The following is a 26,110-nucleotide window of genomic DNA, read 5'->3' as shown; positions in this document are numbered from 1 at the left end:
TGCCTCGGAGGTGGCGATCTCGGCCACTCTCAATCAGGAAGGTCGTCCTGTAGCATTTATGTCCAGGACCTTACAAGGTGCCGAGCTACATTATCCTCCGGTTGAGAAAGAAGCCACAGCCATCATAGAGGCAGTACGGAAGTGGAACCATTTTCTAGCTCGCCAGCACTTTACGTTGATCACGGACCAACGATCAGTCGTCTTCATGCTCGATAATCGCAAACGAACCAAAATTAAGAATAATAAAATACAACTTTGGAGGATGGAACTGGCCTCTTTTGGTTATACCATTCTCTATCGGCCTGGCAAGGAGAATGTGGCCCCGGACACCCTCACACGGGCATTCTGCTCCACTATGTCATCCTCCACTCTCATGGATGTCCACAATGGTTTGTGTCATCCTGGCGTTACGCGCATGCTACATTTCGTACGATCACGGAATCTCCCTTTTTCCACTGGAGATGTAAAGAAAATATGCTCAGAATGCCGGCTTTGTGCGGAATTAAAACCTCAGTTCTTCCGCCCCTCAGATGGTATACTCATACATGCAACCCAACCGATGCAACGACTTAGCATCGATTTTAAGGGCCCAGTGCCCTCTTCAACTCGGAACACATATTTGCTCACCATGATCGACGAATATTCACGTTTTCCGTTTGCCTTCCCCTGCTCCAATATGCTGGCGTCCACAGTAATCTGCTGCCTTGAGCAGGTATTTTCTCTCTGTGGCATGCCGGCTTATATTCACTCAGATCGGGGTCCATCCTTTATGTCAAGGGAACTCAAGGACTACCTCTCAGAACGGGGAATTGCTACAAGCAAAACAACACCATACCATCCCATCGGAAATGGGCAGGTAGAGAGGTATAACGGTATCATCTGGAATTCCGTACGTCTCGCTTTAAGATCTCGGGGCCTACCAGACCAGCAATGGGAAACAGTGCTTCCGGATGCATTGCACTCTATACGGTCCCTGCTTTCTACAGCCACAAATACTACACCTCATGAGCGGTTCTTTGGATTCCAGCGTCGCTCATCTCATGGGACATCACTCCCGTCATGGCTAACTACTCCTGGACCTGTATTACTCCGAAGATACGTTCGGACATCTAAAAATGACCCTCTTGTAGACGAGGTCGAACTAACCGATGCCAACCCCACCTATGCAAACATACGATATTCCGACGGCCGAGAATCTACCGTATCATTACGGGATCTGGCTCCCTGTCCACCAGGACCTAGTGGGACATCGGGTGATGGCATTTCACCAGGAAACTCTTGGGACCTATCGGGTACCCCTCTCCAGGATCCTGATCGGACACCAACTAGCTTGGTGCCGGTAGAACCCCGTGCTCAAGGTTGCGACCCTCCCAGTACCGCGCATGAAAGTACTGATCCGCCACAGACCAGCTCTGCACCTCCCTCTGAACAGAGGCAGTCCGACTTTGAACCTATTGGGGCTCGTACTCGAAGCCATGATCTCCCCGACCCTTCACAGGGCAATCCAGGCCACACAGACTCTGACCAATGGCCAACCGCATGTAAGCGGACCAGTGACCCTCTACGACGGGAATCCCAACGGGTGCGACTCTTCCTTGTTCGGCGGCTGCGGACCAAAAGGTAGACCACAGCCTCCTAATCCTGCAGGAGGGAAGAATGTGATAAAAATGATAACATCCGGGAAGTTATGTCATCACTTCCTGTGAACTATGAACTATGAACTATGAACTGTGTACATACCTCACTTCCTGTCATATGTCACTTCCTGTTGGACTGGTATAAATACTGGTCTGTTCAGTATTGTAAGAGGCTTCTACCAGAGGCATGGTAAAGACCTCTCTTGTGTATATAGTGTGTTTATAAGTTACTTAAAGCTTACTTTAAAGTTACTTGATGGTAAGTCTCCTTTTTCTTACATCACAAAGTGTCTGTCTTTGGCTGTTGGCGCTTGCCCCAGCCATTCTCCAGCTGCTCCTGAGTGGCCTCCCAGATAGATTACTTAAATCACCATGACCCTGGAGGCCCGGCCGGGATCAGGGCTCTTCCTTGTCCTGTCCAGACATTACAACAGTGACTACACTTCAAAAAGTACTTCATTGGCTGTGAAGCTCTTTAGGACGTCCTGAGGTCGTGAAAGGCTCGATAGAAGCGTTTGTTCGTTCGTCCCGCCACGCTTATGATGGTGTTGTGCCTGAGTGGAAGATGTAGACTCCCATCTGCATTAACCATCTGTACGTGGACATGCCTTGGAAGGTGCATCACGTATAAGTAGCAGTTACCACAGTAAAAAGTGGCAAGAAAAGGGTGCACTAATGTGGTATTAGGCAAGCTAGCAAGTTTGTTGAGCCTTGGTCGAGACTATGGGGGAAAAATTCAGTATCACCCCGTTTTGGGCACCATTATCGGCCGTGCGCAAAGTTTAGCACCTGGCACTAATTATCGCCTCCCTCGGCAAACTTGGCTGTTATCGCCCCTGGAGGTGATTGGAGCGCTAAATCAGGCACTTCACACCTGTCTTAAGGCGCAAAGGCCGAGGAGAGAGGCGCTACCTCAGAGCGCTGGCGAAGCAAGGAAGGGCAAATCAAAATTAACCTGCAAAGTGCTGCTCAGTACCCAAAACTCCTCACACAGCGTTGAATCTCTCCAGAAGTCTCTCTCTCTCTCTCTCTCAGAGTATGTGGTGCAAAAATGTCACCAACAAAAAAAGGCAGGAAGCGGTCGCCTTTAAATAGCACTCCCCCAGTCCCTTTCTCACTGCAAAATGCTCCCCTCAACCTGTCGTTGTTAGCGGCAGGCGGTAAGGCAGGGGGCGCCACTCAATATCCGGTCTGGGGCACTACCAGGGCATTGCGCACTCGACTGATGTCACGATCTGCTGGCGCAGGAGATCGTGGCGGTAGTGTTTAGTGCGGCCACAAAATGTCTAGTTAACTTTGTGAGCGGCGCAAACAGCGCCGCGCCCGGGTGATAGTTGCTTTGTGCCCCATTAGCGCCCTCTTAAGGAGCTAATGGGAGCTGCAAACAACTGAATTTTTCCCGCTATGTGTTGCCCACTTTTATTGTCCTTGTACAATGTAACCACAATTAATGCACACTTTCTCATTGCAAAATGAATTGGCATTTAATAAGCACAAGATGCACACTGGAGATGATTCTACCCACACAAACATACCATTCTGAGGGGGCTGTGCTGGGCATATTTGGTAGGCAGGATGTAGAAGGGGTGGTGGAACTGAAAGCTGGAGAGCAATGAAAAGAAAGAAAGCAAAACTTGCATTTCTATAGCGTCTTTCCCGACCACAGGACGCCCCAAAGCGCTTTACAGCCAGTGAAGTACTTTGGAAGTGTAGCCACTGTTGTAATGTAGGAAACACACCAGCCAATTTGTACACAGCAAGGCCCCACAAACAGCAATATGATAATGACCAGATCATCTGTTTTTAGTGATGTTGGTTGAGGGATAAACATTGGGCAGGACTCTGGGAAAAACTCCCCTGCTCTCCCCGAAATACTGACGATGGGATCTTTTACATCCACCTATGAGAGCAGACGGGGCCTCCGATTAATGTCTCATCCGAAAGATGCCAAGATGTTGTTTCATACCATACAGTTCGCATAACGAAGGTTTTCTGTGATTGGGAGTCAAGTAAGGTACCTTACTGGGGCGAGGTTTATATCGGAGTTGTGCTACACTCAACCTGGGAGTGACAGACAATAAAAAAGTGCTCCATTTCTCAGCACTAACATTCCTCAACTTGATACATGTGAAAATTCACAAAAATAGATGGTTGCCCATTAACAGCAAACATTAATGGGCCAGATTTTGCTGGAGCAGGGTGTTTGCTGTTAGTTAGACTTGCCCCTGCACCCTTCAGCTCAAAACAAGTTTACCCACTAAGTTGCTGAAAGTGCGAGCTGATAACGTTGCAGTGAGAGAAACCAGGCATCTGGGCCAAGAGTGAACAGGACAAGCAATTGGATACAATAGCAAAACACTGCGGATGCTGGAAATCTGAAATAAAAACAGAAAATGCTGAAAACACTCAGCATCCATGGAGAGAGAAACAAAGTTAACGGGCAGGATTTTCATTGGGCCGTGGAAGCGGGATTGGAGGCGTGTGGGGGGTTAAAATCCTGAAATCGGGGGGCACGAACCCATCCCACCCCCAACCCGCCTCCATGCCAGTTTCAAAGGAGGTGGGTACCCGCCACGCACTGGGACCCGCCTCCCCGAGGTGGGCAGGGGATTAGTGCCAATTAACTGCCTGTTAACAGGTAGTTAACAGGCAGTTTTTAGCCTAATCCCTATTTTTAATGTTGAAGTGTGGGATTCCCGACGGCTCCAAACCACGCCAAGTTAGCGGAGGCGGACCGTCGGGATGAAGGGCTTGGAGGGGTCACGATGTCTGGTGTTCAGGTGAGCGATGGGTGCATGAGTGCAAAGGTAAGTGTGTTTGGTGTGTGTAAAGTGTTTAAAGAAGTTTTACATACCTTTACTTACCTCTACAGCCTTCCTACCTTCAGGTCTCGGGAGTCCCTCATATCACCGGCACAGAAAGCAGAATGGCTGCGAGCTGTCAAAAATTGCAGCATTCAGCTTTCTGTTCCGGGGAGATCTCTAAATCATCCTGAGAGGAAGGAATTAACTTGGAATACAGATTGTCAGTGTTTGACAGCTTCAAACAGCTGTGAAACGCTGATATTTCATCTGTCAAAAGATCTTGACAGAAGAAATGTCAATCTGTGACGTCACCTGTTGCCGGGTGGCCCTTACTTGGCCTGCTGAGCCCGCTGGGTGGGCTCAACAAGGTCAATCAAGTCAAAATCACGTGGGTTGGCTAGAACCCGATGGAGGCAGGACTACAACCTCGAAAGTTGTAGTCCCGCCTCCTACCCACCTCCTCATTGAAAATCCAGCCCAACGTTTCAGGTCTGAGGGCAAGCAACAGGGTATCTCCTTAACCAATCAGATTAATGGATTGAGAAATAAACAGCGCACGGACTGAGAAGGAGGGTGAATTAAAGAGCGTGAATTCAAATTCAAATCAGATAAAAAGAAATAAAGGCCGGAATTTCCCTTAAAGAAATGGGTGGGTTTGGAGCATGGTGGCAGTTAAATTGTTAAAAATGGGATTCCCAACCTGACCCCACCTCCAACCTACCCACTTCTGGTTTTGCCGGAGGTGGGATGGGGGGCGGGCGACCAACCCACTCCCAGGGGAAGGTATATCAATTTGAATATTATAACGAGGCTGGAAGCCTCTTTTTTCACCTCCATTTTGTTTTTAACTGCCTGTGGACGGGTTTCACACAATTCGTGAAACCCGGCAGTTAAACCGAGGTGGGGACTGCTACATCCAGGAGGTAAATGGCTTTATACCTACCTCCTGCATCCAAGGTCCTGACCATACCCAACCACCCCAGCAATTGGAGACCCCACCACAAAGCCTCTGTTCGCTTCCCCAGGCCTCCAATCCCCACCATGAGGCCTCCCCACCCCCACCCCACCGATGATGCTGAGGCCGGCCACCATCCTCCGGTGGCTGGCCCCGATCCTCTCTCCCCCACTGCCGATCCCTGGCCGACCACCCCCCCCCAACCCCACCGATCCCCAATACTGCCCCTGCTCCTGATCCCCGATACTGCCCCTGCTCTTGATCCCCGATACTGCCCCTGCTCTTGATCCCCGATACTGCCCCTGCTCCTGATCCCCGATACTGCCCCTGCTCCTGATCCCCGATACTGCCCCTGCTCCTGATCCCCGATACTGCCCCTGCTCTTGATCCCCGATACTGCCCCTGCTCTTGATCTCCGATACTGCCCCTGCTCCTGATCCCCGATACTGCCCCTGCTCCTGATCCCCGATACTGCCCCTGCTCCTGATCCCCGATACTGCCCCTGCTCTTGATCCCCGATACTGCCCCTGCTCCTGATCCCCGACACTGCCCCTGCTCCTGATCCCCGACACTGCCCCTGCTCCTGATCCCCGATACTGCCCCTGCTCTTGATCCCCGATACTGCCCCTGCTCCTGATCCCCGATACTGCCCCAGCTCCTGATCCCCGATACTGCCAGGCTGATCCCCGACTGTCCCCCCACGATCCCCGACCATGCTGATCCCTAACCCCCCACCATGATCCCCAACCATGCCGACTGTGCCATCTGTCCCCCGGACTAACCCCTCGCATCTGAGGCCTACCCTCCTGCAGCCAGCCAGCCAGCCTCTCAATCCGGCTTGCTGCGGGCGGGTATCCGAGGCTTCACATTCAAATCAGGCCCTGCCAAGTCGGTCCATTAACAGCAAACATTGGGCCAGATTTTGCCCCCAACACAACTACCTGGAGAAAATTCCGGCCAAAGAGAGGGAAAGAAAGATTGGAATAAGAAAGAGAGACAAAAGAGACAGAAAGGAAAAGTAAGAAAAAAAAAGTTTAAATTTAAATTTTAACATTTTAAAAATCTTTGCAGAAGATTTAAAACCTGAAGGGATGAGACTCCACACTTGTCATAGTTCATTTTCAGTGCCAGAGAGGTTGATTGACAGTAATTAACAATTACACTTGTAATTACTCACCCTAAATATCTGTGGCGAGTTTAGTCCGTATCTGCCACACAAATACAGTAACTTCACACCGGTCAATGGCGTGTCCATGGTGAGGCAGACAGCGAGATGCTGCGTTCGTGAAGCTAACGGCAGAGCGGTGAAACTCAGGCAGCAACTTTCCGATATTTGAGTTTAACCGCGCATCTACCCCTCGCCTGAAGTTGCTGCACCATTTATACTTAAACAACTGCCATTAGCCACTCTGTTATTTTGAGAGCAAATTATGGTCCAGACTCATTTATCTGTGTCACCATCACTCTCACTCCCAAAACAAACTTAGCTGACCACACAAACGGGCCTGAGGATGCCGGATTCCTGAATCCCCCTCTTCTTCTTCTCTTCTCTTCTTAGGCAGTCCCTCGGAACCGAGGATGACTTGCTTCCACATTAAAAATGAGTTTGCAGGTGACTGATGAGTCCAATGCGGGACCTACAGTCTCTGTCACAGGTGGGGCAGATGGTGGTTGAAGGGGTGGGTGGGTGGGGTGCTTGGGTTGACGTGCGCTCCTTGCGCTGCCTGCGCTTGGCTTCCGCTTGCTCCCGGCGAAGAGACTCGAGGTGTTCGGCGCCTTCCCGGATGCTTCTCCTCCACTTTGTGCGGTCTTGGGCCAGGGATTCCCAGGTGTCGGTGGGGATGTTGCACTTTTTCAAGGAGGCTGTCCCTATGGTGTTCAACGAAGTTTATACCTACTAACATTCCACCTGCTGTAAGACCACAAACCTGTCACTAACTGTGTTATCCTTCTATCCCATCATCACCAACTAGTGTCAGCTGTGACTCACTGGGCAGCACTCTCGACTCTGACCAAAAGATTGTGGGTTCAAAGACTTACTCCAGAGACTTGAGCAGAAAATCTAGGCTAACATTCCCAATGCCAGTACCAAGGGAGCACTGCAGCTGTCAGAGCACTGCGTCTTTCTGATGAGACGTTAAACTGAGGCCATCTGCTCTCTCAGGTGGATGTAAAAAATCCCTTGGCATTTTTTGAAGAAGAGCAGGGGGGAGTTCTCCCCGGTGTCCTGGCCAATATTTATCCCTCAATCAACATCACTAAAATAGATGATCTGGTCATTATCACATTGCTGTTTGTGGGAGCTTGCTGTACGCAAACTGGCTGCCATGTTTCCCACATCACAACAGTGGCTACACTTCAAAAGTACTTCATTGTATGTAAAGCGCTTTGGTTAAATTTGGGAGGAGACAGAAGACACCTTCAAAACAGGAGGCAGAGAAAATTGGCAGGGAAGGAGGGAAAGTAACACTGGATGCACACACTAAATGCACAATCATTACTTTATTGCTGATGATATTGTATTTATGTTTATTTAAATAGGCCGTTATAGTTTAGTACACTGTTAAATTTAGGCCGAGATTTTGTGGGGGGTCAGTGGGCACGATCGGTGGCGGGTCGGGGGGCGAAGCGTTTTCTTTTCCCCAGCGGGTCAGGACCCCGCTGTGAACCCGCTGCCATGCACCTTTCCCCTATGTTGGGTATGTCAGTGCTGAGCAGACCCAACACGCAGCGGCAGGTTCACAGCGGGGGACCCAATTCAGGTAATTAGTGGCTTGTTTAGAGCCACTTAAGAATGAATTTTCAGCTCACCTTCTGTATTTGACAGCTCGCCCATAGGTTCCAAGCTGGTCATGGACCACGTCTGTCAAGCTGAGGCAGGAGTTTAGTGGCCATTGAATCAGCTGTTGAGTTGACAGCTTCAAATGTAAAGTAAAAGCTCCCACCTTACAGAGATATCTTCCCTCAGCCACAAGCTCTTCCTCACTACATTTCCACTACAGATTCACCATGCTGCAAGTCTTCACACAAGTCTTCATCCAGTCTAACCTCATTACCTCTCTCACCATTAACAGATCGCTTCTGTCCTCTCTACTTCACCTGCCATCTATTTCATCAGCATGGGTGCCCTTTATGCTTTCTCACGTTGGTCCTAAGAATCCCACCATAATCAGCCCCAACACCAGCATCACCAGCAGCACCAACAACAACACCACCAACCTTCTCCGCAATCACCTGATGCTGCACAGGACAGAGGGTATCAGCACCCAACCTCATTGCTGCTCAGGAGGCCAGTGATGGCCTCACCATGGCCAGATTTAATTCACTTGATGATGTACATCCTGGCTGCCACATAATGCGCCAGGTTGGCACCACCCCACACCAACACCATAAAGCATCCCTACAATGCCCAAGCCATTCCTTTCACACTCATCACTATTGCAGGGGTAACGTTATGTCTCACCATTCACTGCAACTCACTATTCACTTCCAAAGGTGCACACAAATCTGTCCAAGAAGGCAAAGTGTTGAAAATAAAGGTTTCAATGTTTGACACCACATTAACAGAAACTTTACATGAACATTGCATAAAACACCCAAGTGCCTACCCTTGTGTGTTGTTAATTGTTATGATTGCACTAGGATGAAGGTGAGTGTGAGGGATGGCTAGTGAGATGGGGATGTGATAATATAGATAGATAGGGATGGGTGAAGGTGCAAGGTAAGTTGGTGTGAGTAAGGATATGCAGGGTAGGGAAGGCAGAATGATGGGGATGTGATGAGAGGCACAGCAGGATAAGGTTGAGTGTGGCTTTGTACTAACGTTTCGCGATCTACTGAGATCATTGAAACGTTTGTGGCACTGCACCCAGGTCCTCCTGACCACAACCATGCTTGTGCCTTCCTCTGCAATGTGCAACCAGGCTGTGTTGATCTCCTGGGGAGGTTGCTTCCGCCCATGGGAAGGGAAGAGGACCTCCCTGTGTGCTGTGACTCCCTCCATAAGCATATGGAGGGAGTCATGGGAGAGCTTGGGTGCAGCCCTATGCCTTTGTGCAATGCTTGTCAGTGTCTGTAGCACCTCAATGCTGTAGAACACTGACAGCACAAATGTCAAATTAAGGTTGGCCATGGTCCCTTTAAGGAAACCGGTTGATGATGCGTCATCAAATGACGTCACCAGACCCACTTCCTCTAATTGGCTGGGAAATGCGCTGGGCGGGCTTAACAAGCCCAATCAATGGAAAGTCATTCTACACAGCAGGCTGGAGCCGGCTGTGGGGCCGGGACCCGCCACCAACGTCGCCCACCACGGACCTGCCGAGGTTTGTAAAATCCCGGCCAAAGGGTTTTAATCGGGCAAAACTGCGGCAGATGGAGTTCAATGAAGGGAAATGTTATATCATCCACTTTGAACCTAGGAAAGGTAGATCAGAGTATTTTCTGAATGGTGAGAATGTGGAGGAGCAGAGAGATTTAAGAGCCAAAGTACAGAAATCACTAACAGCTAGTGGACAGGTACAAAAAATAATTAAAAAGGCTAATGGAATGTTGGCCTTTATCTCAAGAGGGCTGGAATACAAAGGGGTGGAAGTTATGTTACAGCTGTACAGAGCTCTGGTCAGACCCCATCTGGACACTGCATTCAGTTCTGGGCACCACACCTCAGGAAGGATAGATTGGCCTTGGAGGGAGTGCATCACAGATTCACCAGAATGATCCCGAGGCTAGAAGAGTTAAATTATGAGGACAGGTTGCATAGACTAGGCTTGTATTCCCTCGAGTATAGAAGATTAAGGGGTGATCTAATTGAGGTGTTTATGATGATTAAAGGAGTTTTGGGGTAAATAGAGAAAAACTATTTCCTCTGGTGAGGGGAGTCCAGAACAAGGGGGCATAACCTTATAATTAGAGCTAGGCCATTCAGGGGTGACGTCAGGAAGCACTTCTTCACACAAAAGCTAGTGGAAATCTGGAACTCTCTCCCCCAAAAAGCTGTTGAGGCTGAGGGTCAGTTAAAAATGTCAAAACTGAGATTGATAGATTTTTGTTAAGTAAGGGGTATTAAGGGTTACAGAACAAAGGCGGGTAGATAGAGTTAAGATACAGATCAGCCATGATCTAACTGCATGGTGGAATGAGTTTAAGGGGCTGAATGGCCTCCTCCTGTTCCTAAGAACCTATTCAATCCACCATGCTTTCATCTCTGGAATTCCGAATCGGATTCAAATGTTGTAGTTAAATTGCCCTTTTTGTACTAATGAACATTGCCTGACTGGGGAGTCCAGAACTGGGGTCATAGTCTCAGAATAAGGGGTCGGCCATTTAGGACTGAGATGAGGAGAAATTTCTTCACTCAAAAGGTTGTGAATCTTTGGAATTCTCTACCCCAGAGGGCTGTGGATGCTCAGTCGTTGAGTATATTCAAGATAGAGATCGATAGATTTTTGGATATTAAGGGAATCAATGGATATGGGGATAGTGCAGGAAAGTGAAGTTGAGGTAGAAGATCAGCCATGATCTTATTGAATGGTGGAGCAGGCTCAAAAGGCCGAACAGCATACTCCTGCTCCTATTTCTTATGTTCTTACGTATCAGAGGTGACAGCAGAAGCATAACTCCAGAGTCACATCCTGATCTGACTTTCGAACGCAGGGGTTTGAGACCCCGCTAGAGCAAGCCATCTCATGCTACCTGCAGTATAACTCCAGTGCAGTGTCAAGCTGGATTTCCACTGGTCCTACTGTACTTTATCAACTTACACAGAGGCCAGAATTTTGCTGGCACTCAGGAGGCAGGTTTGGAGGCAGGACATCTGGCAAAATCACAAAGATTGACAGCGGGTCGGAAACCCGCTGTCAAGCCGCCTCCAAACAATCTTCCCAGGTGTTGGGTCCCCGATTTGCGCATGGACCCGACACCTAGCAGCGGGAAGAGGATTATAGGCACTTAACTGCTTGTTATCAAGTTGTTAACAGGTAGTTAAGAGGCTTTTTGCAATTTTGACAGGTCTACTGCGGGCTGCCTGACGTCCGGACACCATGCCAGGTAAGTGTGGCATGCTGTGGGTCTACTGTAATGTTTCTACATTGATGACAGCTGCAGAAGTGGTGTGAAGGATCCAATGGTACACTGGTGAGTTTCAGAGGTAAGAAAATGTTAGGAAAATAATTTTTAATACATTTACACTTTTCTGTAGGGGACTAGTTTTGGATTGTGTGTGTAGTTCCAACTCATTGGGAGAACCACTCTCACCAGTGACAGATCACTTCTGTAACCTCACCTGCAGCTGCCATCTGTTCTAGCCTAAGGAGGGAGTCACTGGAGAGCCTGGGTGCAAGGGCTCACCTTTGTACAGTGATTGTCAGTGTTTGTAGCACCTCAATGCTGTCAAACACTGAAAATACAGCTGTCAAAAAAAATTGTGCATGGCCCCTTTAAGAAAACCGGCAGATGGCGCATCATCAACTGACTTCATCTGACACCAGCTTCCTCTTAATAGGCCTGCAAGCCCGCAGGGCCAAATCGCGTCTGTGCATCTGTTGTCATTGGGGGCGGGACTGGAATCCGGAAGGCAGCTGTCCCGCCCCCAAGCAGCATCGATAGGAAAAATCGCAGCCAGAGTTTCTATCTAGTGTAATTTTTTATGAATCTAAAAGAAAACTTACAGCTTTCTGTTTCTGCTCTTTCATAGCCATTCACAGGCTGCTTTAACACTGGGAACATTTGTACATGACAGGCATAACCCAAAGCAGGTGCTATAATTAGTTTACAGTTCATTTTACACTAGTTGCCCAATTAGGTTAATCATTAAATATCATTAGTCATGAAAGTCTTTAGCTTGTTGTATGAATGTGAAGTGACTGATGTACATTATGTGTGGCTCAGTGGATAGCACACTTGGCTGTATGCCAAGAAGTTGTGGGTTTAAGTCCCATTCCAGAGATTTGAGCATGTAATCTACGCTGACACTTCCAGTGCAGTACTGAGGGAGTGCTACACTGTCAGAGGTGTCATCTTTCAGATGCAGCATTAAACCGAGACCCCTGTCTGCCCTCTCAGGTGCATGTAAAAGATCACGCGGCTGCTAGTCCAAGAAGAGCATGGGTGTTCTCCCCAGTGTCCTGGTTAATATTTATCTCTCAACTAACACCTAAAAACAGATTATCTGGTCATTTATCGCATTGCTGTTTGTGGGACCTTGATTGGCTGCCCCATTTCCTACATTACAACAGTGACTACACTTCAGAAAAGTACTTAATTGACCGTGAAGCACTTTGGGCGTCCTGAGTTTGTGAAAGGCGTTGTATAAATCCAAATCTTTCTTTCTTTAAATGTGCGTCAGTGCTGTTCCAATATTTTAGTATTTTATAAAGCAACTCTGTCTTTGATTTTTTTCATGGTGTCTAATTGGAATGTCATCCAATTCATTGGCATCATGGACAGATGGTTCAGTCTATCACTGTTTCAAAGCATTTTGAACTCTAGCACGTGTTGCTTATTCATCACTTATGACAACTTACACAAGCAAAGACTGTCAAAGAATTATTAGAAATGTTATCCGCATATTCCAGGAATGGTTCATGAAAGTCACGTTACCCTGTCATCAGGCAGTTTTAAAGTACCAGTATTTTTAAATTTTACTTAGGATGCTTGAGAGTCAATACTAACTGTGCTCCTTAGAGCAGAGGAGGTTAAGCGAAGATTTAGTAGAAGTGTTCAAAGTCATGATTGGGTTTTGAGTAAATAGGGAGAAACTGTTTCCAATAGCAGGAGGGTCGGCAACCAGAGGACACAGATTTAAGACAGTTGACAAAAGAACCAGAGGGGAGAGGAGGAAAACTTTTTTATGCAGAGGCTTGTTGTGATCTGGAATACACTGCCTGAAAGGGCAGTGGAAGCAGATTCAATAGTAACTTACAAAAAGGATAAATACTTGAAAAGGAAAAATTTGCAGGGGAAAGAGTTGGGGAGTGGGACTAATTGGATAGATCTTTCAGAGAGCCAGCACAGACTCGATGGGCCAAATGGCCTCCTTCTGTGCTGATTGTGGTCAACACATCATTTCACATTTGTTTTTGCAGTGCTCAATCTGTCTATAGATATGTGAAGAGAAAAAGATTGGTGAAGTCTAGCGTAGGCCCCTTGCAGTCAGAATCAGGGGAATTTATAATGGGGAACAAAGAAATGGCAGACCAACTAAATACATACTTTGGTTCTGTCTTCACAAAGGAGGACACAAATAACCTCCCAGAGATGTCGGGGAACATAGGGTCTAATAAGAGGGAGGAATTGAATGAAATCAGTATTTGTAGGGAAATGGTGTTAGGGAAATTGATGGGATTGAAGGCCGATAAATCTCCAGGGCCTGATAATCTACATCCTAGGGTACTTAAGGAAGTGGCCCTAGAAATAGTAGATGCATTGCTGGTCATCTTCCAAAATTCTATAGACTCTGGAACAGTTCCCATGGATTGGAGGATAGCTAATGTAACCCCACTATTTAAAAAGGATGGTAGAGAGAAAATGGGGAATTATAGACCAGTAAGCCTGACATCGGTAGTGGGGAAAATGCTAGAGTCCATTATAAAAGATGTAATAGCAGAGCACTTGGAAAACAGTGACAGGATCGGACAAAGTCAACATGGATTTACAAAAGGTTAATCGTGCTTGACTAATCTACTGGAATTTTTTGAGGATGTAACTGGTAGAATAGATAAGGGAGAACCAGTGGATGTGGTGTATTTGGACTTTCAGAAGGCTTTCAATAAGGTCCCGCATAAGAGATTAGCATGTAAAGTTAAAGCACATGGGATTGGGGGTAAGGTACTGTCTTGGATAGAGAACTGGTTGGCAGACAGGAAGCAAAGAGTTGGAATAAACGGATCATTTTCCGAGTGGCAGGCAGTGACTAGTAGGGTACCGCACGGATCGGTGCTAGAACCCCAACTATTCACAATATATATAAATGATCTAGACGAGGGAACTAGATGTAATATCTCCAAGTTTGGAGACGACACAAAGCTGGGTGGGCGTGTGTGCTGTGAGGAGGATGCAGAGAAACTCCAGTATGATTTGAACAGGTTGGGTGATTGGGCAGATGCCCAGTTTGGGTTCCGCCAAGACCACTCGGCTCCCGACCTCATTACAGCCTTGGTCCAAACATGGACAAAGAAACTGAATCCCAGAGGTGAGGTGAGAGTGACTGCCCTTGACATCAAGGCAGCATTTGACCGAGTCTGGCATCAAGGAGCCCTAGTAAAACTGAAGTCAATGGGAATCAAGGGGAAAACACTCCACTGGCTGGAGTCATACCTAGCACAAAGGAAGATGGTTGTGGTGGTTCAAGGTCAATCATCACAGCCCCAGGACATCGCTGCAGGAGTTCCTCAGGACAGTGTCCTAGGCCCAACCATCTTCAGCTGCTTCATCAATGACCTTCCCTCCAACATAAGGTCAGAAATGGGGATGTTCGTTGATGACTGCACAGTGTTCAGCACCATTCACAACTCCTCAGATAATGAAGCAGTCCATGCCCGCATGCAACAAGACCTGGACAATGTTTAGGCTTGGGCTGATAAGTGGCAGGTAACATTCGCGCCACAGAAGTGCCAGGCAATGGCTATCTCCAACAAGCAAGAGTCTAACCACCTCCCCTTAACATTCAATGGCATTACCATCGCTGAATCCCCCACTATCAATATCCTGGGGGTCACCATTAACTAGAAACTTAACTGGACTAGCCACATAAATACTGTGGCAACAAGAGCAGGTCAGAGGCTAGGTATTCTGCGGTGAGTGTCTCACCTCCTGACTCTCCAAAGCCTTTCCACCATCTACAAGGCACAAGTAAGGAGTGTGATGGAATACTCTCCACTTGCCTGGATAAGTGCAGCTCCAACAACACTCAAGAAGCTCGACACCATCCAGGACAAAGCAGCCCGCTTGATTGGCACCCCATCCACCACCTTAAACATTCACTCCCTCCACCACCGGCGCACCGTGTCTGCAGTGTGTACCATCTACAAGATGCACTGCAGCAACTCGCCAAGGCTTCTTTGGCAGCACCTCCCAAACCCATGACCTCTACCACCTAGAAGGACAAGGGCAGCAGGCGCATGGGAATACCACCACCTCCAAGTTCCCCTCCAAGTCACACACCTTAAAAGTATATCGCCGATCCTTCATCATCGCTGGGTCAAAATCCTGGCATTCCCTCCCTAACAGCACTGTGGGAGTACCTTCACCACACGGACTGCAGTGGTTCGAGAAGCGGCTCACCACCACCTTCTCAAGGACAACTGGGGATGGGCAATAAATGCTGGCCTTGTCAGTGACTCACACATCCCATAAATGAATTTTTTTTTAAACGGCGCAATGGTTAGAAAAAGATCTAGAGGGGAGATGAGGAGACATTTTTTCACTCAGAGAGTCGTGAGGATCTGAAACGCACTACCTGGTGATGGAAGCTGATTCCAGAAATAATTTTAAAAGGGAGTTGGACAGGTACTGGAGCAACTTACAGGATTTGTGACAAAAAGCGGGGGAGGTGGGACTAAGCATGAACACTCTTTCAAAAAGCCGGCACAGGCACGACGGGCCGAATGGCCTCCTTCTGTTCTGTAAGTTTCTAGGGTTCTAATGTAATGTGTGAGTCCTTGCCTATATCTATAAATACAGAAACTCACACGCACTGTATATACAAGATACAGTAGTGATGACAATCCATTTGCCTTGTAAGATCTAAAAACACAAGAATTAAACATTGTTGTGTCACTGTCTCGCTCACAGGATGTACGAGCGGTCTTACAGCACAGAACAGATGCCACTTGATATCCCAAACACAGCTCACCCCAACACACTCGTGTCATACGTGTTCTTTCTACAAAATAGCACTTCAAAACAGCAATGCATCAGCCAGAGGGCGCTTTAGAAAAGTCCCAAGAACGGGAAAGGTTAGCGGCAGAAATTAAAGTTCTGTCTTTTTTTTAATTGTAAAACTTTTCAATGCTGTTACAGGTCCTGGCGCCCACTGCTGCTGTTTTCTGAGGATCAAAGCGAACACTGCATTGTGTAACATCCTGCTCTCTAACTTTACCCCTTTATCTGTTAGTTTCTGAAGCTTTCTGCAGTTGCACCGTGCAGAATTTGCTTTTGAATTTGGTCAGTCAGCGTTTCCTACCGGCGTGCAATTCCAGCGCAGTGTTTACCTTGGAAATTCACAGCCCACGGTTCAGAATGGGGATCGGACTCGTAGCCGCACAGATCCTCCTCAAAACCGCACGACCCGTTCCTCCTCACTACCTCGGCTCTGGCAAACTGCACCACTTCATCACCAAACATATATATAAAAAAAAATTTTAAGGGAGAAAGAGAAAAAAAAGTTACAAATGCATCAAATTCAAAATGTTTGCTTATTTTAAACAAACTCTTACCTTCAAGATCAGACTGTACCAAACTCTTTTTTAAGGAAGCCAAATGCTTTTTTGAACAGGTGCACAATGGAATCTCTTTCTAGATTGTATATAAATATATTAGTGAACATTTACCGTGCAGAATTAAGAGTATAAGAGGCGTCATGGCGTATGGTTAAGATCCAAAGTGAAGACTGTGTACAGTAAGAGTCATTCAACTTTCCTTAAACTCTGTGTCACTCAGCCGTGCAGGAACTGGGGTTCCGCTAACAGTAGAGCTGGGCTGGAGAGACGAGCTGCTTTGTTTCAGCCAGATTGAGCAGCGGAGATATCCCAAGGGGAGGAGAGAAAAAAAAAGTAACGAGTTCCAGATTGGCTGGGATACACCTACCCAGAGAAGCTGCTGCGAGATGCTTTTTTTTGGACTGTGGAGGCAGAGCGAATGATAACACCCCAACTGTGGTTGCAGATTCAAAAGTGACAGCACTTGCCTCCTCCATGCACAATTTGCTCTCCCATCAACCCCCTCCCTCCCCTTCCTGTGAAATCTATTGTCATTTAGCTGACCATAGACCATTTGCAAAGGCATCTTGCTTTTCAGTTCACCATTATGACTGTTTGATAGAATGAGGCTGTGCATTCCATCGAGCCCAGAACAGTTCTTGCTATTGTCAGAACAGAGAGTGGGGAGGGAGAGTCAAAACATGGACTGTGCCTGCTACTGCTGATTTCCAGAGGTTCTCACTAGTCAAGTGACTTCCCTGAAACAAAATGACAAAGCCATGTTTATTAAAAGTTTTATCAGCATTACACAGAGCTGCCAATTTCTGCATGTTAAAGGAAGTCAGATTCTATCCACGGGTTTGTCAAGTCCAGTCTGCTGCTGTTTGTTCGTCAAATCATTGGGAGCCAGTGATATAATTCACATCAAGATGGGTCATTGTGTCAGGAGAACAACACATGATCAGTCATGCATGACGCCACTGTGATAAAATAGAAGATGCATGTCTTCAGCTGTTTGATTCTTTCAGGAGTTACAGAGAGATAACTATGAGAGAGGGCATGGCTGAGGTACTGAATGAATACTTTGAATCTGTCTTCACTAAAGAAGAGGATGCTGCCAATGCAGCAGTAAAGGAGGAGGCAGTAGAGAAATTGGGTCGGATAAAAACAGATAAAGAGGACGTACTTAAAAGTTGGCAGAACTCAAAGTATAAAAGTCACCTGGTCTGGATGGAATGCACCCTAGGTTGCTGAGAGAAGTAAAGGTGGAAATTGTGGAGACTCTGGCCACAATCTTCGAATCCTGTTTAGATATGGGAGTGGTTCCAGAGGACTGGAGGATTGCACATGTTACTCCCCTGTTCAAAAAAGGCAAGAGGGATAAACACAGCAATTTCAGGTCAGTCAGTCTAATGTCAGTGGTGGGAAAACTTATAGGGACATTAAACCAGGACAAAATTAATTGGCACTTGGAAAAATATAGGTTAATAAATGAAAGCCAGCATGGATTTGTTAAAGGCAAATCATGTTTGACTAATTTGATTGAGTTATTTGATGAAGTAACGGAGTGGATGAGGGTAGTGCGGTTGATGTTATGTATATTGGCCGAGAAATTCAGTTGCGTTCGCCAGCCGTTAGCGCCATAAGAGGAGTAGATTTCGAGCGCTAGGCACTTTGCGCCCGGGCGCAGAGCGATCTGCGCCTACGCCCAACTTCAGTTGACATTTTGCGCCGGCGCAAAGTGTTTGCGCGCGCTCAGCTGCGCGCGCACCTTATGACGTCATTTCGTCGTGCAACGCCGTTTGTGCGCCCCAAACCAGAACTTCAGTGGCGCCCGCCCAATGTGGGCATGGCGCTGTTAAGAACTGTGAAGTGGAACGCAGCAGAGGCCCTGCGGGCCTCGGGGAGCGCTAATTAAAGGGCACTTAGACTGAGGTATAAAGGCCAGCCATTTTGCTGCAATGACTTTAGTGCTTTGGATTTCTGGACAGAGACCAAGGAACAGACCTTACTGATTTGGGACAACATAGGAGAGGTATTTTTGGCTTCTGGCCAGAGCTTGGAAATTTGACTCATTGTGATTTGACTGTTTGCAAGTATATTATGGGGGCTGCATGGGGTTCCAACCCTCAGTTCCAGCATTATGTGCGAAGGGCTCGCAGACGCTGTGTGAGAGGGGCAGCCATGCCTAGATGCAGAGGGGCCATCAGGCGTCGGCAACGTAGGCCTTACCCACTCAGGGAATACCGGCAGCAGGTGTCCTATCTCACCATGACTGCCGCGCATTGTGTGAAGAGGCTGCGCTTCAGAAGGGAGGTGGTTGCAGAGATCTGCCAGCTGCTTCACAGAGATCTGCGTCCACAGCTGATGTGCAGGACGTCTCTGTCGGTGGAAGTGAAGGTCACGGTGGCTCTGAACTTTTATGCAAGCGGCTCTTTCCAAGCCGCTGCTGGGGACATAGCGAACATCTCCCAGTTCGCCGTGCATCGCTGCATCCGGCAGGTCACCGATGCCCTTTTCGCAAGGAGACACCAATTCATCTCCTTCCCCATGACCCTAGAGAGGCAGGAGCAGCGTGCAGTCGGATTTGCCAGGATCGCCGACTTCCCCATGGTGCAGGGCGCCATTGACTGCACGCATGTGGCTATGCGGGCACCTATCGACAATGCCGAGGATTACCGCAACCGGAAGGGCTACCATTCCCTCAATGTACAGCTGGTGTGTGACCACAGGCAGCGCATCCTAGCTGTCAATGCCCGCTTTCCAGGAAGCAGCCACGATGCATTTATCCTGCGCCAGACTACTGTGGCTGACATGTTCCAGGCACAGCCTCCCCCAAGGGGATGGCTTATCGGGGACAAGGGCTACCCTTTGTGTACATGGCTCATGACCCCGCTCCGCGCGCCCAGGACCCCTGCTGAGGAGGCATACAACGAAAGCCATCAAGCCACAAGGAACATCATAGAGCAAACAATTGGCGTCCTCAAGCAACGGTTCCGCTGCCTGGATCGTTCCGGCGGATCTCTACAGTATTCGCCGGATAGAGTCTCCCAGTTCGTCGTCGTTTGCTGCATGCTGCACAACCTGGCTATCCGCAGGACTCAGGCACTGCCACCTCACGTTGGACCACCACCTCAGGAGGAGGAGCAGGAGGAGCATGAGGAGGAGGAGGAGGAGGAGGAGGAGTATCAGCCCAGGAGGGAGCCACAAGGTCCAAGGGCCGTCCGCCGGCGGCTTATTGAACGACACTTCTAGGCCCCCTGTCAGGGAATGGCTTGTGGCAATGAACGCACCTGAATGCAGCCGCTCCGCAAGCCCTCAGCCGGTTAACGCAACAACCACTTGAAACATGACACATGGACAAGCTGAATAAATAAAAAGCTTTATTTTACAAACTCAGGGCCCTTCCCACATGAAACACAAAAACAGACAAGACCCCCAAAAAACAGTCAAAAACATATCTCACTCCCACAACCTGGGGAGGAATAACAAAACTTGTCCATCCAATTGGCCTTCATCCTCGGCCTTACCAAGACAAACCCCCCCATACAGAACACAAACACCCCCATCTAAAAAAACATTTGCCATCATCTTCGGCCTTACCAAAATAAACCCCCCCCATACAGAACACAAACACCCCCATATAAAAAAACATTTGGCAACACACTCTACTTGGTGTGCCGAGAGGGCGAGTCCTTGTGCAGGCTTCTCCGGCCCCTGCCCGACCTGCTGCTCCACCTCAACCTGGGCCCTGTGGGTGTTGCAAGGCTGGGGGAAGGCTCCTGAGGGGCACAAAGCGTGACGGCAGATGCCCTTGGGGGTCGGCCTAGACGAGGTCCGGCCCTGGAGGGGCCGGCTGCTGACTGCTGCAGCTGTGGCTGGGCAGCATCAGTCTCTCCAGCAGCTCGTCGCAGCTTTGCTGGGGGAGTGGCAGTGGCGGCTGCAGCAATGGGGGCAAGCTGGCTGATGCCAGGCGCTCGCTGGTCGCCAGAGACACTGGCACTCGGCCGGGCTGGCACTGCAGCAAGCGCAGCAATCTGGTGAAGGCCAGACCGCTGTGCTGCAGCAGCGCGGCGGGTGCCCTGGCGATGCGTCCGTGACACAGCGAGTGTGGCAGAAGTGAGTGCCCTTACTGCCCTGGTCTGTGCCCGCATCAGACCAGCCAGTGTCTGCACGGCACCACTCATGAACTCTCGACTCGCGTCCTGTGCTGCCGCGAGTTGTTCGACACCCCTGGCCTGTGAGTCCCCGAAATCGGCCACACTATGAGCCAGGGACTCAATGGCCTGAGGCAACTGTCCCACAACCCCCATGAACTCGGTGTGGCGCCGCTCCGAATCCGCGGACATTTGATCAAGGAGGCGCACCTCCTGGGCGAGTACCGTCTCCGGACTGGAGGCCGGACTCTCCCTCTGGGGAGAAGGCCGCCGAGCTGGCCGACCCTTCCCGCGTGGCTGGACGCCACTGGGCCCAGCAACTGCCCTCCCCTGCAACACTTCCTCCCTCTGGGGAGAAGGCAGCCGTGCTGCCCGACCCTTCCCGCGTGGCTGGACGCCACTGGGCCCAGCAACTGCCCTCCCCTGCAACACTTCCCCCCTCTGGGGAGAAGGCAGCCGTGCTGCCCGACCCTTCCCGCGTGGCTGGACGCCACTGGGCACAGAAGCTACACCCCCCTGCAACACTTCCCCCTGGCTCTCCTCCAGGCAAGACGTGTCCCCTCCATTGCCATCCCCTGGCGCGGATGAGGGTTCCCCCGATGTGCCGCCTTCCTCTTGGTCCTCGTCGTCCTCCTCTTCCGAGGGACTGACACTCGTAGCTTCAGGGACCTCCTCCTCACCAGCTGAAAGCAGGAAGGCGCAAGAGTAGCTTTAGAGTGAGGACAGGGCGTCAGCGAGGGAGGCATGAGTGGTGGCATTATGCGCATTGGCGGGACAGTGGCAAAGGATGTAGATCTGAAGCGCAAGGGGAACGAGAGAGGTCCAAATGGTCATGTCCTTACCATTGGGGCCCAGCACAGGGTCGGCATCTCCAATAGCAATGGGGCCAATCACCCGGGCACGCATGAGTCGAGCCACGCGCTCCTCCAGGTCACTGAGCTCCTGGAACTGGACACGGCCTCCCCCGGTGACAGTCCGGCTCTTCAGATTCTGCGCCAGCTTGGCCTGCAAGAGAAAGGACGGCCTCTAAGTACAGTGTGGTGCCCTGTTGTTGTGTGCACTGCCTCCCATGGTCGAATAGCTTGGCCAGTGTGGTGCCCTGTTGTTGTGTGCACTGCCTCCCATGGTCGAATAGCTTGGCCAGTGTGTCAAGTGCAGAAAGTGCTACTGATGATCATGCCAGTGCCATAGTTGCTGGAGGAGGGCTGGCCATTAGGCCTTTGAGGTCCCTTTGCCCATAATGTGAGGTGCACATGCAAGGATGAGGAGGACACTGGAAAGGGTACTCACCCTGACCAACCGAGTGAGGTCGTTGAACTTCTTGCGGCATTGGTCACCAGTCCTGGGGACATCGCTGTTGGCTGTGACCCTCTGGGCGATTTCCCTCCAGGCTCTCCTGTACAGCCTCTTGGGAGCCTTCTTGCCACTGTCCGGGCACAAGATATCTCTTTTCTTCTCCAAACCCCTAAGCAGCACCCTCAAAGCATGCTCTGAGAAGCGCTGCGCTCGTTAACGGGCCTTCTGCATGGCTTCAGGCGCTATTTGGGTCCAGCAGCAGTGTTCAGGCCTAGCTGGAGGGCTCCACTATCCAGGGCGTGGCAGCAGACCAAGTTGACCCTTCCCCCTTTAAGAGCTGGCCGGCGTCAGGGTGTCTGCTGTCAATCAAAACATGACCGCACCTGCGCTGCGCCCGGCCTCAGCGTTATCACTCTGCACCGCCGGCTTAGCGCCTAAAGATAGGGGTGCAACGCCAGTTTCAGCGCTCGCCCAAACTCCTTGGCCAAAGCTACTGAATATCGGCGAAGTGGCCTCCACTTTCCGGCGGGCGCTAACTTTAGCGCCCGCCCGACTTTACCGCCCCAAAAGTGGCTATACTGAATTTCTAGGCCATTGACTTTCAAAAGGAATTTGCTAAAGTACCACATAATAGACTTGTTAACAAAATTAAAGCCCATGGGATTAAAGGGACAGTGCCTGTGTGGATAAGAAACTGGCTAAGAGATGGAAAGCAGAGAGTAGTGGTGAACAGTTGTTTTTCAGACTGGAGGGAACGATACAGTGGTGTTCACCAGGGCTTGGTATTAGGGCCACTGCTCTTTTTGATATATATTAATACCTGGACTTGGGTATACAGAGCATAGAGAGAGTTGAGGATGTACGTACACAAGTCTTTGAAGGTGGCAGTTGAGGAGGCTGTTAAAAAGTTATACGGGATCCTGGGCTTTATAAATAAAGGCAGAGAGTACAAAAGCAAGGAAGTTATGCTAAACCTTTATAAATCACTGGTTCGGCCTCAGCTGGAGTATTGTGCTCAATTCTGGGCACCACACTTTAGGAAGGATGTCAAGGCCTTGGAGAGGGTGCAGAGGAGATTTACTAGAATGGTACCAGGGATGAGGGACTTCAGTTACATGGAGAGACTGGAGAAACTGGGGTTGTTCTCCTTAGAGCAGAGAAGGCTAAGGGGAGATTTGATAGAGGTGTTCAAAATCATGAAGGGTTTTGATAGAGTAAATAAGGAGAAACTGTTTCCAGTGGCAGGAGGGTCAGTAACCAGAGGACACAGATTTAAGGTAATTGGCAAAAGAACTGGAGGCAACATGAGAAAACATATTTTTACACAGCGAGTTGTTATGATCTGGAATGCTCTGTCTGAAAGGACGGTCTCAAGCAGATTCAATAGTAACTTTCAAAAGGGAATTGGATAAATACTTGAAAAGCAAATACTTGAAAAGGAAAAATTTCCCAGGCTATGGAGAAAGAGCAGGGGAGTGGGACTAATTGGATAGCTCTTTCACAGAGCCAACACAGGCACGGTGGGCCGAATGGCCTCTTTCTGTGCTGTATCATTCTATGATTCTATTAGGTTGATAGATAGATAGATCAATAGATCGATAGATAGATAGACAGACAGACGGACGGACGGACGGATGGACCGACAAACGGACTGGCTAATGAACTTACTGTGCTAGGTCTAGTCCAACTCTCTTACTTGGAAATTATGTCAGACTGAAGCAGGCAGGGTTACACAGCTGTTGTGACCTTAGCTGATCCAAAGTGAAATGTGGGAATACTTGGAAAAAAAGGGAAGGGAAGCAGCCTGCTAAGTAAACCATGGAGAACTCAATCCAGTTGTTGCCAATATTTTTGAATTGACAGAGAAAGAAAGATAGGAAGGAAGGAAATAAAGAAACATATAAAGTAAGAAAGAAAAAGAAAGACTTGTATTTATATAGTGCCTTTCATGATCTCAGGATGTCCCAAAGCACTTTACAGCCAATGAAGTACTTTTTGCAGTATTGTCATTGTTGTAATGTAGGAAACATGGCAGCCAATTTGTGCACAGCGAGATCCCACAGTTCTGACAAAATGTCATCGACCTGAAACGTTAATTCTGTTTCTCTCTCCACAGATGCTGCCTGAGCTGCTGAGTGTTTCACTGTTTTTATTTCAGATTTCCAGCAGCCGCAGTATTTTGCTTTTGTTTTACATTATTGTAGCTGTGCCTGCATGTTTAAAATTGTGAAATTACAGTGCTGCGAGCATGAAGCTTTGCTCTTCTCAGATTTTATGTGAATGTGATCCGGCTACTCTACGATTGGAGAAAGGGGGAAATAGAGTCCAGAATGGGGACAAAAAACTAGGCCCATAACCCCCTGAAATGTTGGGAATCAATGATTGTGCTCGCTGTGAATTCTGATTGTAGGGAAGCTCGGGGAACATGTGCTAGTCAGAAATGTGATGCTCTGGGAACTGGAGTAGGGTGATGGGTTAATTGTTTGGCTTTTATAGTGGTAGCCGTGGCTCAGTGGGTAGCACTCTCGCCTCTGCGTCAGAAGGTCATGGGTTTAGGTCCCCACTCCAGAGACATGAGGCCATAATCCAGGCTGACACTCCAGTGCAGTACTGAGGGAGTGCTGCACTGTCAGAGGTGCCGTCTTTCAGATGAGATGTTTAATCGAGACCCTGTCTGCTCTCTAAGGTGGACGTAAAAGATCCCATGGTGCTATTTTGAAGAAGAACAGGGGAGTTATCCCTGGTGTTATCATAAGAATATAGTTAGTCCCATTAGTTTCTCTAGTACTTTTTCTCTACTTATATTAATTATGTTAAGTTTCTCACCCTCATTAGACCCTTGGTTCCCCACCATTTTTGGTATGCTTTTTGTGTCTTCCACTGTGAAGACAGATACAAAATATTTGTTTAACGTTTCTGCCATTTCCTTATTCCCCATAATAATTATTGCTCAACCAATATCACTAAAACAGATTATCTGGTCATTATCACATTGCAGTTAGTGGGAGCTTGCTGTGCACAACTTGGCTGTCATGTTTCCTATATTGCAACAGTGACTACACTTCAAAAGTTCTTCACTGCTGTAAAGTGCTTTGGGACATCCTGAGGTGTGGAAAAGTGCCCTATAAATGCACGTCTTTCTTTATGCAAGGTGGGATTGAGTATTTGTTTGGTAAGGGATGGTGGATTCTTGGTCTGTGGTAGGAAAGTGTTTGTAGCTGGTAGGTGTCCCATATCAGGGCCAGGAACATGTTCACTCATCACCCCTGTACTCGCTGACCAACATTGGCTCCCAGTTAAGCAATGCCTCAATTTTCAAATTATCATCCTTGTTTTCAAATCCCTCCCTGGATTTTACCCCACCCTATCTCTGTAGCCTCCTCTAGCCCCACAACCCTCTGAGATCTCTGCGCTCATCCAATTCTGGCCTCTTGCACATCCCCAATTTTTATCGCTCCACCTTTGGCGGCCGTGCCTTCAGCTGCCAAGGCCCTAAGCTCTGGAATTCTCTCCCTAAACCTCTTTTCCTCTCTACCTCCCTTTCCTCCTTTAAGACGCTCCTTAAAACCTACCTATTTGACCAAATTTGACCACATTTTGTCTGATAACGCTCCTGTGAAGCGCCTTGGGACGCTTTACTACATTAAAGGCGCTGTATACATTTAAATTGTTATTGTTTAGCAGCTTTCAAGGAGGGTTGTGGTTGTTGCACCTTGTTTACCTTCAAGTAAGTTGTATATATGAAAAGGCACACCCATTTAATTACTGTATTGAACATGGCCTCCTCAATCATTGTAGGAGACTTGCCGCAACAACGAATGAAGCAGGAAAACTTATATTCAAA

At 48.6% G+C, this 26,110-nt stretch overlaps 1 protein-coding gene across 1 annotated transcript in view; it reads right to left on the bottom strand.

Moving 5' to 3' along the window:
- mamdc2a (MAM domain containing 2a) overlaps nucleotides 1-17,118 on the bottom strand; it is a 249,100-nt gene extending 231,982 nt beyond the window's left edge. Inside the window, exons 1-2 of the mRNA XM_085992348.1 lie at nucleotides 16,946-17,118; nucleotides 16,607-16,723 (exon numbers count right to left, since the gene is read on the bottom strand). Of these exons, the coding sequence (XP_085848474.1) occupies nucleotides 16,607-16,723; nucleotides 16,946-16,976 (148 nt within the window). The 5' untranslated portion in view covers nucleotides 16,977-17,118. The remainder of the gene's footprint in view (nucleotides 1-16,606; nucleotides 16,724-16,945) is intronic.
- Nucleotides 17,119-26,110: the final 8,992 nt, after the last annotated feature.

The sequence above is a fragment of the Somniosus microcephalus genome, chromosome 1 (genome assembly GCF_052327205.1).
Source record: "Somniosus microcephalus isolate GS21.2 chromosome 1, FLI_Smic_1.0, whole genome shotgun sequence".
Taxonomy (NCBI): domain Eukaryota; kingdom Metazoa; phylum Chordata; class Chondrichthyes; order Squaliformes; family Somniosidae; genus Somniosus; species Somniosus microcephalus.
This window is presented reverse-complemented; position numbering and strand designations above follow the sequence as displayed.